Raw genomic sequence first — 14,615 nt, 5'->3', positions numbered from 1 at the left:
TTTGTTCTTTCTGATGCGCCAGACACTTCATGTGCACTCGCTTAGTTCAGCTGATAAATATTGCCTGCTATGTATTTATTTTGAAATAATGCTTGTCATTGAGCCAAATGTGCTTTCACATTATTTCTCAAAAGTGTGTGTCTGTGTGCACCAATGTTATTTTAGTTAACGAAAAAACAAAAATTGAAAAAAACTATTTCATTAACGAAATAAAATAAAAACGAAAATGTTTTTTAAAAAAAATAAAAAGTAACTAAAACTAACTATAATTATATTAAAGCGAAAATGTCCTTTGTTTTAATCTTGTAATTAATTTAATGCATGAGCCTTCGAGAAAGATTTTTAATGTGATTTTAGGTATATTTATTTCAATATTAACCAGAATAAGGATGTTTGAAAGTTTGTCACACAGAAGTGACATCATCTAGCAGCCACCAATAGAAAAGCACCTACAGATGACGTCACTCCTCTGCGACAAATTTGCCGGCTTGACTTTTGGCTCCAATGGCTCGGCTCGCCTGCTTTTTCATTTAACTCAGCCGAAATGTAACACTAGGTAAGAAATGTGTTACTTTTTAATTTTATCATGATGTTTATTAAATACTGTGCACATGTAATACAGTTTAAAAAAGAAATAAATAAAACTAAAACTCAACTAAAACTAAGCATTTTTTAAATAACTAAAACTAATTTTAAAAACTAGTAGAACCACCTTGAAATTTGATTAAAACTAAGTAACTTTAAAAAAATTAAAACTCAAAACGAAATGAAAAACTAACTAAAATAAAAATTCCAAAACCATAATAACCCTGGTGTGCACTGGATTTTCATTTGTTGTTTTCCTAATTATTTTTCTTATCAATAATTAACCATTTCCTAACAGTATTCAAATGTGAAATCGTTACCCAATTGAGTATCTTAATGCAGCTTCGATGTGTATAATGTTTGTGAAAACGTTTCTGTTAGCCACAAGATGGCATAGTTGTTCCTTGAACTAAATGAACCATGTGGATAGATTTGATATCATTATCAGTATCGATTATTTGATTCAGTCATAAACATCACACTTCACTGTTGAGCTTCATATGTTTATATTCAAATCATTTGTCAAATGAAAAGTCGTTTTGGTTCTGTAAAGAGTGGCTGCTGGTGCGTTTTGAATTTGCATCCTCTTTGTTGCTCCACCTTGTTTGAAGTGAGCTCTGTTCCTTTAAGTGAGCCTTCTAAAGCGATGTTGCTAATATTACTTATTCACAGAAACTGATGGAACGTGAAATCTTCCGCTGAGAGAGCAGATCTTCTTCAAGTACAAAGCACAAAGCAGGTAAGCTTATTTCTGGATGACTTTGATTTATTTATGTTTTTTCACCCAAAAAGATTGTGAATGGTTATAAAAAATAATAATTTTGAATACATTTTAACATGTCAATATGCACCTGAGTCTTTTGTTGAGCAACGTTTTTTTGTATTTCTCACAATGCAAAGTATCTGTGGCAATTGTATAATTACTAAAAAGAGTGGGTTTCTTTTGCTATTGTATTTTTAGTCATGAATATAAATCAAATCCAGATTAAATTGTAAAAAAATATAAATTAGTTTTCGTAAATGGGAGTCTGTAATAATTAACTATTTTTGCAAGTGTTGGTTTCTTGGTGTGGAAAGTTCTTTTACACTTGTGCAAACATGGCAGGAAATACACGTGCAGCGAATGTTTCTCACATCAGGCTAAATGCAATGACAGGCTCGAGCAATCAACCATGGATTTGTACCCTTCTGGTTATGCTTAAAATAAACCTTTTTTCATGCTTCCCTACCACCTTTCTATCTCTTGATAAACAAATAGTCTCCTTCTTTTTACAGAACAACTTTTTCCATCATGAACACAGACAAGAATCCTGGATTTGTACTCACAATAGGAAATGGGATCGGTGAGTATCTTGTTCCTTCTCTATGTGGGATCATTCATAATCCTGCTACTGCAAATGACATTTTAACATTATGTAAACTATTCTCAAATGGAGCAGAAGGTGATGGTGGCCTGTCAATTGTAATGCAGAATGACTATTCCTGGAGCAGTTTGATAAAACATATAAATGTGTCCTGGGGAGTGAGGATTATTATTTTAACAAAACATAAATTACATCAAGCTTTTTTAAGACGCAGTGCTTCTTTCTCAGACAATTTCAATGCTGGTGCAAATGTGAAGCCGCTGAAGGACGAAGACAAGGATTTGTCATTCACAGACAATGGAATGCAGTGCATTAAAGGTGGGATATAGCTCGTATTTTTTGGGGAGCACAAACATTTCATACACTTACGTGAATCCTTAAAGACATCTGCATATTCTCAGTTTCTGCTTCTTTAGCAGCCATACATTGCCATAAGATTGCCTCAAGTTAGGTGTTTGGCACATGACTTGGTATGCTCTGGAGCATCATGTATTTGGTTTGTTATCTTGTAGTTGTCCAGAACATTGGAGGATTTTGCTTTGGTTTCTAGCTAATTGTAATCAGGCAACAAAGTTGCCAGTGGTTATTCACCATTTTACAAACCCTCTGAATTCACATTCGAGAATGGGTCACTTGATTGTAGATTTTGCCAATAACTGCCTGCCAGCTTCAGCGTATTCTTGGCTTCTTCCGTTGCCATGTTTTTCCACAAAATAAAATATTACGACATTATCCGCTTCAGAGTATATGCTTTTTACATACTGAAAACAAAACTGAAATCAACAAGATCCAGAACCATCAGCAACTAAAGGTGTCTGCAATGAAGACATGGCAAAATATCTCCAAGGAGGAAACTTGGAAGAAATAATATATGTGCCCCACTAGTCTAACACAGCATTCTAATTAACTCATTCACTCCCAGCCATTTTCACTGAAGCAACCCCTTTGCTCTTTTTACTGGATTTTGACAGATTTTGCAAGGTCCACAGAATTTTATTTTCTATTACTATAAAAATGGAACCTACCAAAATAAATATTAGAGTCTCTTATTTCATCAGGAAAAAGTATATTTGTATCTGTTTCCATTTTGAAGCATTTAGCATGAGAATATAGCTAAGTTTTATCATTATCCACAACTGACTGATCTTGTATACTCTGCTACCACCTGCTGGCCGTTTTTAGTAACAACTACCATTGCTTTAAGCCACCTATTCATGTCAGAAGGTGTATCAAAGCCTTCTGTAGGCTCTAGCATAAATAGAAACCATAAAAACGTATAAATACGTTTTTGGGAGTGTAGGACAATGTATTAAAAACGTATTTATAAGTTTTGGGGTTTGAATGAGTTAATATTGTGTTTGTGGAATATAAATTAAGCAACAGAATCCACCCATTTTTATCAATCTTAGGCGGCAGCATTTTGTCACTTGCTGTCGACTGAAAATTACATCATAGTTGTCTCAGGTAACAACCAATCACGGCTCGGCTTCAGTAAAGCGGTCACAGCTCAAGGATGGGCAAAGACAGTTAAGGCAATTAACACTGAAATACTCCACTTCAATTATTATTATTTTAGTTAAGATCTACCGTAGTGATTTTTTTTCAGTCAATGTTTGTATATCTTTATATTTTCTTTTTTTATGAGAGGATGTTTCTTCCGCCTGCTCCATATGAGTGCCACAAGATTCTCTACTAAGCCCTACTCTGCAGTACATCTGTATCATACATGTGGTTTATTGTGCTTCGAACCAGCAGTCTCTATCAGGTGTCTGTGTGTGCAAAGTTTCCATTGCACCTCGGAACATTTCCCACAGTGCGAGGGGTCGCTTGTCAGCTCATTGTCTGTTGCTGCTGTGGTTTTCGGATGGACCTGAATTCACTGGTGGTTGGTTGACACGCAAGTTCTCAAAGGAAGGTCATGCAAATGAGCCTTGAGGACATGTGCACAAAGAATGGATTAAGTCTAGTGAGGCCATAAAGTTAATCTGGTTTCATTGTGTCATCAGAGAAAAAATAACCAATAGAAAAGGAATTCCCTGCAGCATTTTTCACCTATCCTAGTTCTAATTTACTATCACAGAAAATGCCTTCCCCTAACCTTCAGCACACATCTCTTGACTTATGATCTGCCAGTTAGCCATTGAGGCATGCTACAATTTACACTTAAGTAACAACTACAAATGTACATGTTCTATAAACATTTATCATGCATTTTGTAAATTTTCTTTGGATAGTCTTTTGTTTGAGGCCATATAGAGTCAATATAACCTCAAATATTTTGTATTATTTATTAATTGCGCCTCACTTTATCCTTACTTAGGCATGATTAAGGCCGAGGATGAAGAAATTGGAAACAATGAGACATATCCCGAGGCTGAGAAAGAAAAAACTATTTTCCCGACGGAGGAAAGAGGGAGTGTCACAGAGGAAGGAATGGAGGAAGGATACGATGGTGACAGGACAGAGGACGATGATGACAATGAAGAGAGAGACTCCGTGGCTGAACCAGAGGACTTGTCACTGGCGGACTATTCACTTTACAACAGTACAGCTCTGCAGAGTGACGCAGAAGGGGCCACATCAGAGACGACTTACATGACAGGAGCCATGACTCCCCACATGCAGTCAATGGGGAAGCTTAACTGTGACATCTGCGGCTTGTCCTGCGTCAGCATCAACGTACTGCTGGTGCACAAACGCAGCCACACGGGTAAGCACAGGAACCCAATCAACACCTCACATCATACTAGAATCCTTGTGCAATCGTGTTTTGTGCAAGGCAGGTCAAAAAGTTGCTCACATAGCAAAGATGACCACAATGGCCTCGTATCCAACCTTTGTTTTAACGTGTAAAATATGTACTGTTAGTTGTTCTTTATATCATAGAAAATATTCAGCTTTTTGAAATGTGCTCGAGTGCTACATTAATTAACCCATGAATCTAGCCTTTTGCTAACAAATTTGAATATATTACTTTTAACACAAAGTTTGACTATATCACATTTTATTAAAATTATTTCAACATTCATAAATGTCATAAAAGTAGAAAGAGAAGCTATCTGTATCAAGAAAGAAACAACTTGGATTAAGTAAAACTACTCAATCTTTGAGGATGTCTGACAGCCAAACAATGTAAAAGTCTACACACCCCTACTCAAATGCCCAGTTTTTATGGTATAAAAAAATACATGAGACCAAGATAAATAATTTCGAAACCTTTTCCACCATTAATATGACCTATAAATATACAACTTAATTAAAAATGTAATAGTTTTGAGTAGTTTTAGGAGATTCCCGAACGGACGGTCGATTCTAGGCTGAAATTGGTCACAGTACCTCCCAGTTTCTTTTTATGAGAAGACTAAATATTTTGTGCTCACACTGACAGCAATTTGGAAGGGCTTATACTTCTCTCCACCTTGACTAAGCCCCCAATTTGAGCTGAAGACAAAAAAAAGCCCCAAGGCATGATGCTGTCACTACCATGCTTCACTGTAGGTATGGTGTTTGCTGTGGGGAATGAGCGGTGTTGTGTTTCTGCCAAAAACTGTACCCTTTGGAATTACAGCCTAAAAGTTCAACCTAAGTTTCGTGCAGAAAACAGAAACATGTTCCCACACGCATTTGGCAGATTTTAAGTGTGTTTTTTGCAAAATTTTGAAGAGGCACTTTAAATGGTGGCAAGTTTGTGACTCCCTTTGACAATGAATTGGAGTATGATATAGTTAATTCTGAACACAGTCGCATTATAAGAGGGTGCTCACACTTGTGCAACCACATTACCTCATTTGTTTATTTTTGCTTTGCCTCTTGAAAACATATTTTGTTAATTGAGTTGTGCGAGTTATAGTTAACATTAATAGTGGACAAAGTTTTTAAATGATTTATCTTGGTCTAATTTTTTTTCTATCTCACAAAAGCCTGGCATTTGAACAGGGGTGTGTAGACTTTGTATTGGGAGTGTTCAATGCCACTTTTTTCAGACTGATACCAGTACAAGTAGTCACTGTTTGAGTAGTCACCGATACAGAGTGCCAATACCTCTAATACTTTTGATATATAAAATTTCATTTAACACAATGACAAAAAAAATTGTGAACAAAGGCATTTCTTTCTGAAGCAGATGACGATTGGCCTATAGCTGCTGTTAGCACCAGCAATTGCAGAGGACGACTCACTCAATGTCAGATTTAAAAATAAAAATAAAAATTGGTCATATAGTATAAAGAGCAGCTAGACCTTTTCCTATGTCAATTCTGATTATTACACTTTTTCTTTTTGATATCTATGTGTGACGTTACGCATTTTTTACTCGCTATACACAGAAAAAAACTTGTTGCAGATAATTACCACTACATCAGGTGCAATTGCCAATTTAAACCAAATACAGTACCGTATCCCCCCAAAAAATTTGGTGAGCTTTGTCAGACAGGTATCTTGTTTATTTTTGTGGTTAATGTGGTGTAGAACAGTGCTGTACTATACTGAGAGGGGTTTCTGATATTTTGATCTACATAAAGTAGCCACAATTTTTTTTAAATACCTAAAATATATTTACATATAATGCAGCGCAATTTTACTGCGCTGCAAAATGGAACTAATTACAGGTGCGTTTGCTGTGACGGGTCAAATGCACAGGTCAAATATTCTGTACATTATTTGCATAAATGACAAAAACAATTCTCTTTAATTTTTCTTCATAAATTGAAATTATAATTATATATATATTATATATATATATTCTTACTTTTAGTGTTTTAGTGTTGTTCCGATACCGTTTTTGGCCCCCGATACCGATACCCAGCTTTGCAGTATCGACCGATGCCGATACCATACCAATACCTAAGTTGTTTTTTTTCCTCAACATGAAAAAGCTGTCCTTCCATTGGTTCAGAGCATTCAAGGGCCAAAAGGATATCTTAGCTCGGCATGCAGTGAACATGTCACACATCAGTGAATCTCGTGCATGAGTAAGACACAAGATGCTGTATCCAAAGTCCTATATTAGCGTCAGAATTAATGGTATCGGCATGTTACTTGTTAGTACTCACCTGTTTTAATGCAGTATCAGGTCCTCTGCTGATACCAGTATTGGTATCGGAACAACACTAATTACCTTTGTAGAGGGCAGTTTATTTATTTATTTTATTAAGCGTTGTTATTGGAGCTTATTTAATTGTGTAAGTGTACCTAATTAAGTATTCCATAAGTGTTTTCTGTTACGGCCACACAGACGTTTACAGAGAAAAAACAATTAACTTCATCTCACAGCTTTACTTTGAGAGAACTGTTGAAGATGTTCTTTGTCTTGGTTCTTGTAGATTTTTTTTCAGTCATGTGAGAAAAGACATTGGGAGTTTCTGACAATGACTGTGAGTGTGGATGGTGTGTTGTTCCCTTTTCAAAGATGGTGGGTTCTTGATAGGGTTTTTGCAAGTCACTATTCATAATAGGAAGATGCAAGTAACTGACATCTTGCTAGAAGAAGTTCATTTATTGAAAAATAACTATCACAAGACTTCACTGACGCGCCTTTAATTCCTGTAAAGGTAAACAAAATTCAGTAAGATATTTTATGGGAAAATGTTTTTTATCCCTCCCAGGTGAAAGACCATTCCACTGTGCTCAGTGTGGAGCTTCCTTTACCCAAAAAGGAAATCTGCTCCGCCACATCAAACTACATTCCGGGGAGAAGCCTTTCAAATGTCCCATGTGCAGCTATGCCTGCCGCCGACGTGACGCTTTGAGCGGGCACCTGCGCACCCATTCTGGTACCAGCCAGCCACATATACTCAGTTGCACTGATACTGTACGCACCTGTGTCTTGTCTTAAACCCACATGCATGATTTCTGGTGCGGCTGCACAGCTTTTCCAGTAAGAACCCGCTATGCATGATAACACACATCACACATGACTTCTTACTCATTCAACTCTGGAAACTATCACTTTCAGTTCATGTGCTTCACTGTCACCTTATGCTGCACATCATCAACCTTCAAGAAATGATGGTCTTAGAAATCTCCGTTGTCAGAAGTGGCAAATCCAGGTTCAGAAAGTAAAAACCCTGCCACCGTTTGTCTTTAGCCCCTGATGCTAGCTAGCTAGCTAGCTCCCTAGCAGGTAAACAAGCACCATGGGAGCTAGCTCGGGAGCTAGCTAGCTAGCTAGCACTGGGGCCAAAGCCAAACTGTAGCAGGGTTTTTACTTTCTGGACCTGAGTTTTTCACCTCTCACCATTGTTTATCCATCCATTTTTTTAAACCTTCATCCCTGCGTTTAAATGTCCTGTCAACAGTAGAGAAGCCCTTCAAGTGCAACCTCTGCAGTCGAAGTTACAAGCAGCGCAGCTCCCTGGAGGAGCACAGAGAGAGGTGCCATGTGTACATTCACAGCAAAACACCTGCTGAAAAAGGTAAGACGCTATCGTGCGTTTATAGTCAGTTTCAATAGGCATTCTCCCCCTTCCAAAAGTACTTCACGACATTGTACACAACACTGAAGCTGTGCTGTAAGATGATTCACACAGTAATTGCACAGAGCATAAAGCACTTATTGATTATACTGTATATTTTGTTTTTACGGGCTGGTAAATGATTGAATTTTATAGCTGCTGGCCCTTCATTATATTATAATAATAAATAATAATAATACATTTATCTTGTATAGCGCTTTTCAAGGTACTCAAAGACGCTTTACAGAAAGTCCCAAAAAAGATCAAGAACAATAATAAATCAGTACAAACAGATTTTTTCCAAGTCCAAGACATAAAATCATTACAATAATAAAATCAGTACAAAACTAAACATTCATAATACTAGACATTAGGCATTAAAAGTGACTTTGAACAGTTGGGTTTTGAGTTTTTTGAAAGTGGAGAGGTCAGGGCAGGCACGGAGTGAATGGGGCAGTGAGTTCCAGAGAGTGGGGGCGGCAATGGAGAAGGCTCTGTCTCTCCAGGTTCGGAGCTTGGTCCTATAGGGGAGGGACAAAAGGTTGGAACCAGAGGAGTGGAGAGAGCGAGATGGAGTGTTTTGGTGGAGAAAGTTAGTGAGATATGGAGGGGCCAAATTATGGAGAGTTTTGAATGTAATTAAAAGAATTTTGAACTGGATGCGTTGAGGAATGGGGAGCTCGTGGAGGTTTTGAAGGATGGGTGATGTGTTCACGGGAACGAACAGGTGTGGGTGAGGAGGCGGGCAGCGGAGTTTTGGATGAATTGTACCTTATTAAAGGTTTTAGATGGTATGCCATAAAGAATGCTATTGCAGTGATCAATTCTGGACGTAATGAAAGCATGGGTCAGGGTTTCAGCAGCAGAGAAGGCGAGTGAAGAGCGAAGTCGTGCTATATTTTTGAGATGGAAAAATGCTGTCCGGGTTATTTGCTCGATGTGAGGTTCAAACGAAAGAGTAGTGTCAAGAAGGATGCCAAGATTACGGATGAGTGGGGATGGAGTGAGGATATTGTCATCGAAATTAATGCAGAAACTTTTGAGTGGATTTAGTGAGGTTTTTTGGACCAATGGGGATTATAGTAAAATAGGTTATGTATGCTGTGGTGTGGTGGCCTGGTTAACAGACCACTTCCTCTCCCTGCAGTGCAGCACAGGAGAGAACAGTTATTTAGGGCACATGTTTCATCCAGCTCACGCAAACCAACAAAATGCTTTTGCATTCTAATAGGAGCACACAACACCGTCGTGCCTATGTGGTCACCAAATGTCATACGTTTACGCCTGATAGTGTGTTAGTGGTGAGGAAGTACATCCTCATCCTGCACTGGTAAAGCACAAATGCACCAGGAAGTGAGGTTAAAGGAACTTTTGATCTTACATCAATATCTTGTACTTCCTTTGCCCCAAGCTGCTGAGGTGTGATTTGCTCAATTTGTACGTCCAAGGTAGGGAGGAAAGTGGACATTTCGACACACCGCTTTATTCATTACCTTCTTCGGCTCTTTATCACTAAGCCTGTTGCTTTCATTGTGTGAGGCAGACGACAGTCCCCTATTAAGGACTCAGATGGGCAGCGAGCGTGCTCTGCTACTTGACAGGCTGGCCAGAAATGTAGCCAAACGCAAGAGTTCCATGCCGCAGAAGTTTACAGGTAAGTACTTCCTTCACATCAAACAAACAAGAGCATTTTTGCAATAGGATGGACTGCTGTTTTTAAATTGATGTGACTGTTGACATAATTCCACATTTACTGGTACATTTAATGTCTACCTGCCTATTGGATTCTTTCATTTCAACACTTAAAGCTACAATATGAAGCTCTCATTTTAAAATGTGCTGTATGTAATTTGTGCTTTTACATGTGCTTTTATGCTACACTCTATGGACATGGGTATTGAGCTACACTTATCGAGCGAATAGTTAAATCCATCAAGGTTAGACTACACCACATTAATGTAACTGAATTTTAATTATATGTTGGACAATTCTATGGTTTCCCTTTTGATGGAACAGTTTGGGGAAAGACATGACTGTCCATCTCAACATGTTTGCGTTCCTATTCAGTTCCTATAGGTTTAAAAGCCATGTGTTTTGTCCATAAAGTGTAGTTTTCAGTGAGCTTTTACTTTTGAATTATTTTTGGTCTGAGCTACTTGTTTGTCTATCGCCTGCCGCCGTGTCTTGCCAGGAGCCCCACAGAGGTGTCTCAGCCGCCCTCAATTCTCAGCTACGACTGTGTCATAGGTGGGTACCGGTAGCCATCCACTGATGAGTGCATGGATATCAGTGCAGAAGGACTAATGTGTTGACTTACTTGCTTGGTATGTTTTGATTCAAATGAACTTGAATATATGAGCAATTCATTAACATAAAATAATCACCATTTCAGTAAATGGCTCACCTGGAAAGCGTGCTTATTTTTACACACAAAACCATTTATGGTTGTTTGCTCTCCTTTGTAGCACAAAACATGGAGTTGTACTTTCACAATGCACGCATGAGAGTTTATGGGCACAATGCCTCCAAGAGTCTTTACTGGGTTGACAAATGAAGTGAGATCTTTCAATATGATAACCACTGGGGGGTGGGGGTGGGGGGGGGGGGTAATGACTCCAACCGCAGGCAGAGAGAGAAAAAGGCGGGAGGCGAGAAACGTGAGCAGGTGCCTCTCTGTGTGTGGCACAGCTGCAAATGAGGCTCTCGTCTGAGTCATCTGCTTCCTATCAGCTCTCTATCCTCTCTCTGCCTCCTAGCACAACTGCTTCCTCTGGATTCTGAAATGTTTTGACCTGTGAACCTAGTATGCTCTAGTTTCTGAGTGAGGTTCTCCTCAAACCTCAAGTTTCTACTTGATTTTTTTTTAAAGGAGCATCTGCTTGCAGTGCTGTTCTCAGTGAACTTCTTTGGTGCAACTATGAAATGATGTGAAATGTATTCCTCCCCCTCCTTGACTTGTGCATGCTTTGTTTTTGTGATGATAATCTAGGGGATAATGGTATCTGTCTGGACCTGAGGTTGAACAGGAACCCAATTCACCAACAGGACCCTCCGTTAGGCTCCCCAGGGCCTGACGTGCACTGCCAGCATCCATTAATGCGTTCGGGCCTGGAGAGTGATCCGTCTCACTCCCAAAGGCCGTACCCTATTCTGTTTAGCCGCAATGATGTCAGTCCTATCGGCCTCACCAACGGCCACAAGATGATGATGCCGTTGCCAAGTCTCTCTCACACCCCCCAGCAACCTCCTGTTGTGGATGCCTTCAACCCTGATGGCTCCCAGGGATCTCCTATCATGTATAGCTTAGGCCACTTGCTGGGTGGACTGAACCATCAGAACGGGATCCCGCACTCTCAGCCCATTCCCTTGTCGCCCCTGGAAGCTTTGCAGGTGGCGCGGGCTGACGGAGAAGCTGGGGGAATGCCTGGGGCCTTGTACTCCTGCAGCCACTGCAAGGTGATCTTTCTTGACTACGTCATGTTTACTATCCACATGGGATGCCACGGCTTCCGCGATCCGCTCGAGTGCAATGTGTGCGGCCATCGCAGTCGAGACCGTTATGAGTTCTCGTCACACATAGTCCGCGGGGAGCACCGACTGGAAATGAAGTAGCTAGTATGCCATTAGGTGCCTGCATTACACACACAAATAGCTAACACCAAATAACTACGCAGATTTACTTTTTGATGTAGCAAGCGGAACAAGAAATGAAAGGTGGTGTTTGAGTGTACACGCACTTTTCAAGGACGTTCTAAGTCGTCCTGTTCTCAACTGAGATTATGGTTTCTAAGGAGTCTATTGTTGGTGTTATACCTTGTGGTATACCAGCTGTTCATTTAGAATATTAAAATGTCATCCACAACAGTTAAATGTATTCTGCTGATGTTTTCTTTAATCTTTGCAAAGAGGTGAAAATAAAACTTTTGTCACATGAACGCCTGCTCCTTGTTGTATTCATCACCCAACACTTGCCATGTAAAAACAAGAGAAAAAATGTTGAAGGTCATGTTTCATTTTTGTAGGCTGCGGTTTGAGAGATTGCAGATGCAAGTAGAGGATGTGTTTTGTTCACTCCCGAAACACATTTTATGTGTAGTATATTATTTATTCACAAATAGTTTTCTCACTATTTTTTTATATGTGTTTTTTCAAGGCTATTGGAAGCATTCCCACTTTCACTGTATCACTTTGAGGCATGTTGAGAGAAGATACCCCAAAATAAACTACAGATTACGATACGATACGATACGATACGATACGATACGATACGATACGATACGATACGATACAATACGATACGATACGATACGATATACTTTTATTTTCCCCGTGGGGAACTTTTTCCTGAACTCCGTCCAGCTGCAGTTTACAGTAAGGAAAAAACAACAGAATAGAAAGAGATAAAGTCAAAATTAAATAAGAAGTGCAGCAGTAGTTTACAGTAAGAAAAACAACAGAATAGAGAGAGATAATTAAAATAAATAATACACACACACTCCTATATATATATATATATTGCACCACTTAGTTAATGTCGGTTATTAAGCAATTTGATGGATGTCGGCAGGAATGAGTTCTTGTAGCGGTTCAACCTGGTTCTGGGAGCCCTGAATCTCCTGCCGGAAGGTCAGTAACAATTTTCTGTGCCAGTCCGGTGACGGACTGCTCATAAAGCATCTGCAGGGAAGGATGATTCCTGACCCCCATGATCTTCATGGCAGTCCGCACCAGACCGGCAATCTGTGACCTTGACTGCACAGTCAGGTTGCCGTACCAGGCCGCAATGCCGTATCTGATGATACTTTCCAATGCAGCCCGGTAGAACAACAGCATGATCCTCTGCTCCACTCCATAGACCCTCAGTCTGCGTAGGAAATAGAGACGCTGTTGGAGTTTGGAGCAGAGACTTCCAACGTGTACCCTCCAGCTGAGTGTGTTGTCAATGTGGACCCCCAGATACCTGTATGAACCCACCTTGCTGATGTGATTGCCTTTAATGACAACTGGCCCGTGGTCACTAACAGTTTTTGGATCAAATATCACCTCCTCTGTCTTCCCCACATTGAGCACAAGATGATTCCGGTCACACCACTGGACAAATTTCTCTATTTCTGAGAAATAGTCCAGTGGGCTACCGCCGGCCTGCAGCAAGCTGACGATAGCTGTGTCATCAGAGAACTTAATGATAAAGTTCTCAGGGTGTGATGTCACACAATCATTTGTGTACAATGTGAAGAGGACCGGGGAGCTGATGCAGCCCTGTGGGGCGCCTGTGCTTATCAATCTGGGTTCCGAGAGGGAGCTGTTGACCCTGACTTGCTGTGTGCGCTGTGTCAGGAAGGAGTGATACCACCTCGAGATGTACGGGTTCACATTCATCTCCTTCAGTTTACCCAAAAGCAGGTGCGGCTGCATTGTGTTGAACGCTGAGCTAAAGTCAACGAACAACACACGTGCATGACACTTGCAAATATTGCTACTAAAATTAATTATTCCATTTTGCAAACACAAGAACCAATGAAGGTTTATTAAAGAAAATATTTCAAACATTTTGAAGCATAATAGTCAGATTATGATGTTGGTGGTGCTAAATGTCGAGATATTTAAGTACTGACAGTTTCACCCCAGTGCCTTCAAAAAGAGGGTGTTGGCTTTATCCAGCTGCCGTCACACTATCTATCCATCGGTGGCAGTTCCCTTTTCTCACTTTGGGTTTGAAGAGAAGTAACACTTGTACAACATCTTCTTGTCCATATGTAAGATTAGATATTCTCTCATCAATTTTAAAAGTACAACCACAATGCTCTTCTTTTTCCAGTCATGAGTTTGAGGTTTTTTTTATGTGTTTAACAAACTTCATTTTTTTTACTTGATGAATAAATAATTAAGAATGCATTAACTTTTAGATGATATATTATTCACATACATCTAGGCCTACCCCTGAGCCTTACTGGCAATAACTGCATCAAGCTTGCAATCCATTGACCTCACCAAACTTGCATTCTTCATTTGAAATGCTTTTCACTGCAACCTCTCAGGGCCACTGCTATCCATTTGTGTGCCCTAAACCGAAAAGTCAGATGGTCTGTTGTCTGGCCTTCCAATTCATTTGCTGATGAGTGCTTTGCATCTTGTAGTATGGCCTATCAGTGGATTGTGATTCCTTCACCCCTGCCCTGATGTTGGCAGTGATGTCACTGTTGTCTTCGGGCGT

The 14,615-nt window shown here is 39.6% G+C and overlaps 1 protein-coding gene across 1 annotated transcript; it reads left to right on the top strand.

Annotated features, from left to right (window-relative positions):
• The first annotated feature begins 482 nt into the window (after positions 1-482).
• LOC144055559 (zinc finger protein Aiolos-like) lies at positions 483-12,320 on the top strand. The gene is made up of 9 exons (XM_077571635.1): positions 483-556; positions 1,258-1,324; positions 1,861-1,928; positions 2,178-2,267; positions 4,270-4,659; positions 7,553-7,720; positions 8,246-8,362; positions 9,945-10,055; positions 11,391-12,320. Exons 3-9 carry the CDS (start codon positions 1,877-1,879, stop codon positions 12,011-12,013), a joined length of 1,551 nt encoding a protein of 516 aa, XP_077427761.1. The 5' UTR covers positions 483-556; positions 1,258-1,324; positions 1,861-1,876; the 3' UTR covers positions 12,014-12,320.
• The last annotated feature ends 2,295 nt before the right edge of the window (positions 12,321-14,615 follow it).

This window comes from Vanacampus margaritifer, chromosome 7 (genome assembly GCF_051991255.1).
Source record: "Vanacampus margaritifer isolate UIUO_Vmar chromosome 7, RoL_Vmar_1.0, whole genome shotgun sequence".
Lineage (NCBI taxonomy): Eukaryota > Metazoa > Chordata > Actinopteri > Syngnathiformes > Syngnathidae > Vanacampus > Vanacampus margaritifer.
Note: the sequence above shows the minus strand (reverse complement) of the source record. Positions and strands in the feature narration are given on the sequence as shown.

What these genes read in the sequence shown, in the direction of transcription:
- LOC144055559 (XM_077571635.1), top strand. Translation starts at nt 1,877, where the DNA reads ATGAACACAGACAAGAATCCTGGATTTGTACTCACAATAGGAAATGGG. An exon ending in GCACCTGCGCACCCATTCTG is followed by an intron (nt 7,721 to 8,245) that starts GTACCAGCCAGC and finishes TCCTGTCAACAG; the next exon opens with TAGAGAAGCCCTTCAAGTGC. An exon ending in CATGCCGCAGAAGTTTACAG is followed by an intron (nt 10,056 to 11,390) that starts GTAAGTACTTCC and finishes ATGATAATCTAG; the next exon opens with GGGATAATGGTATCTGTCTG.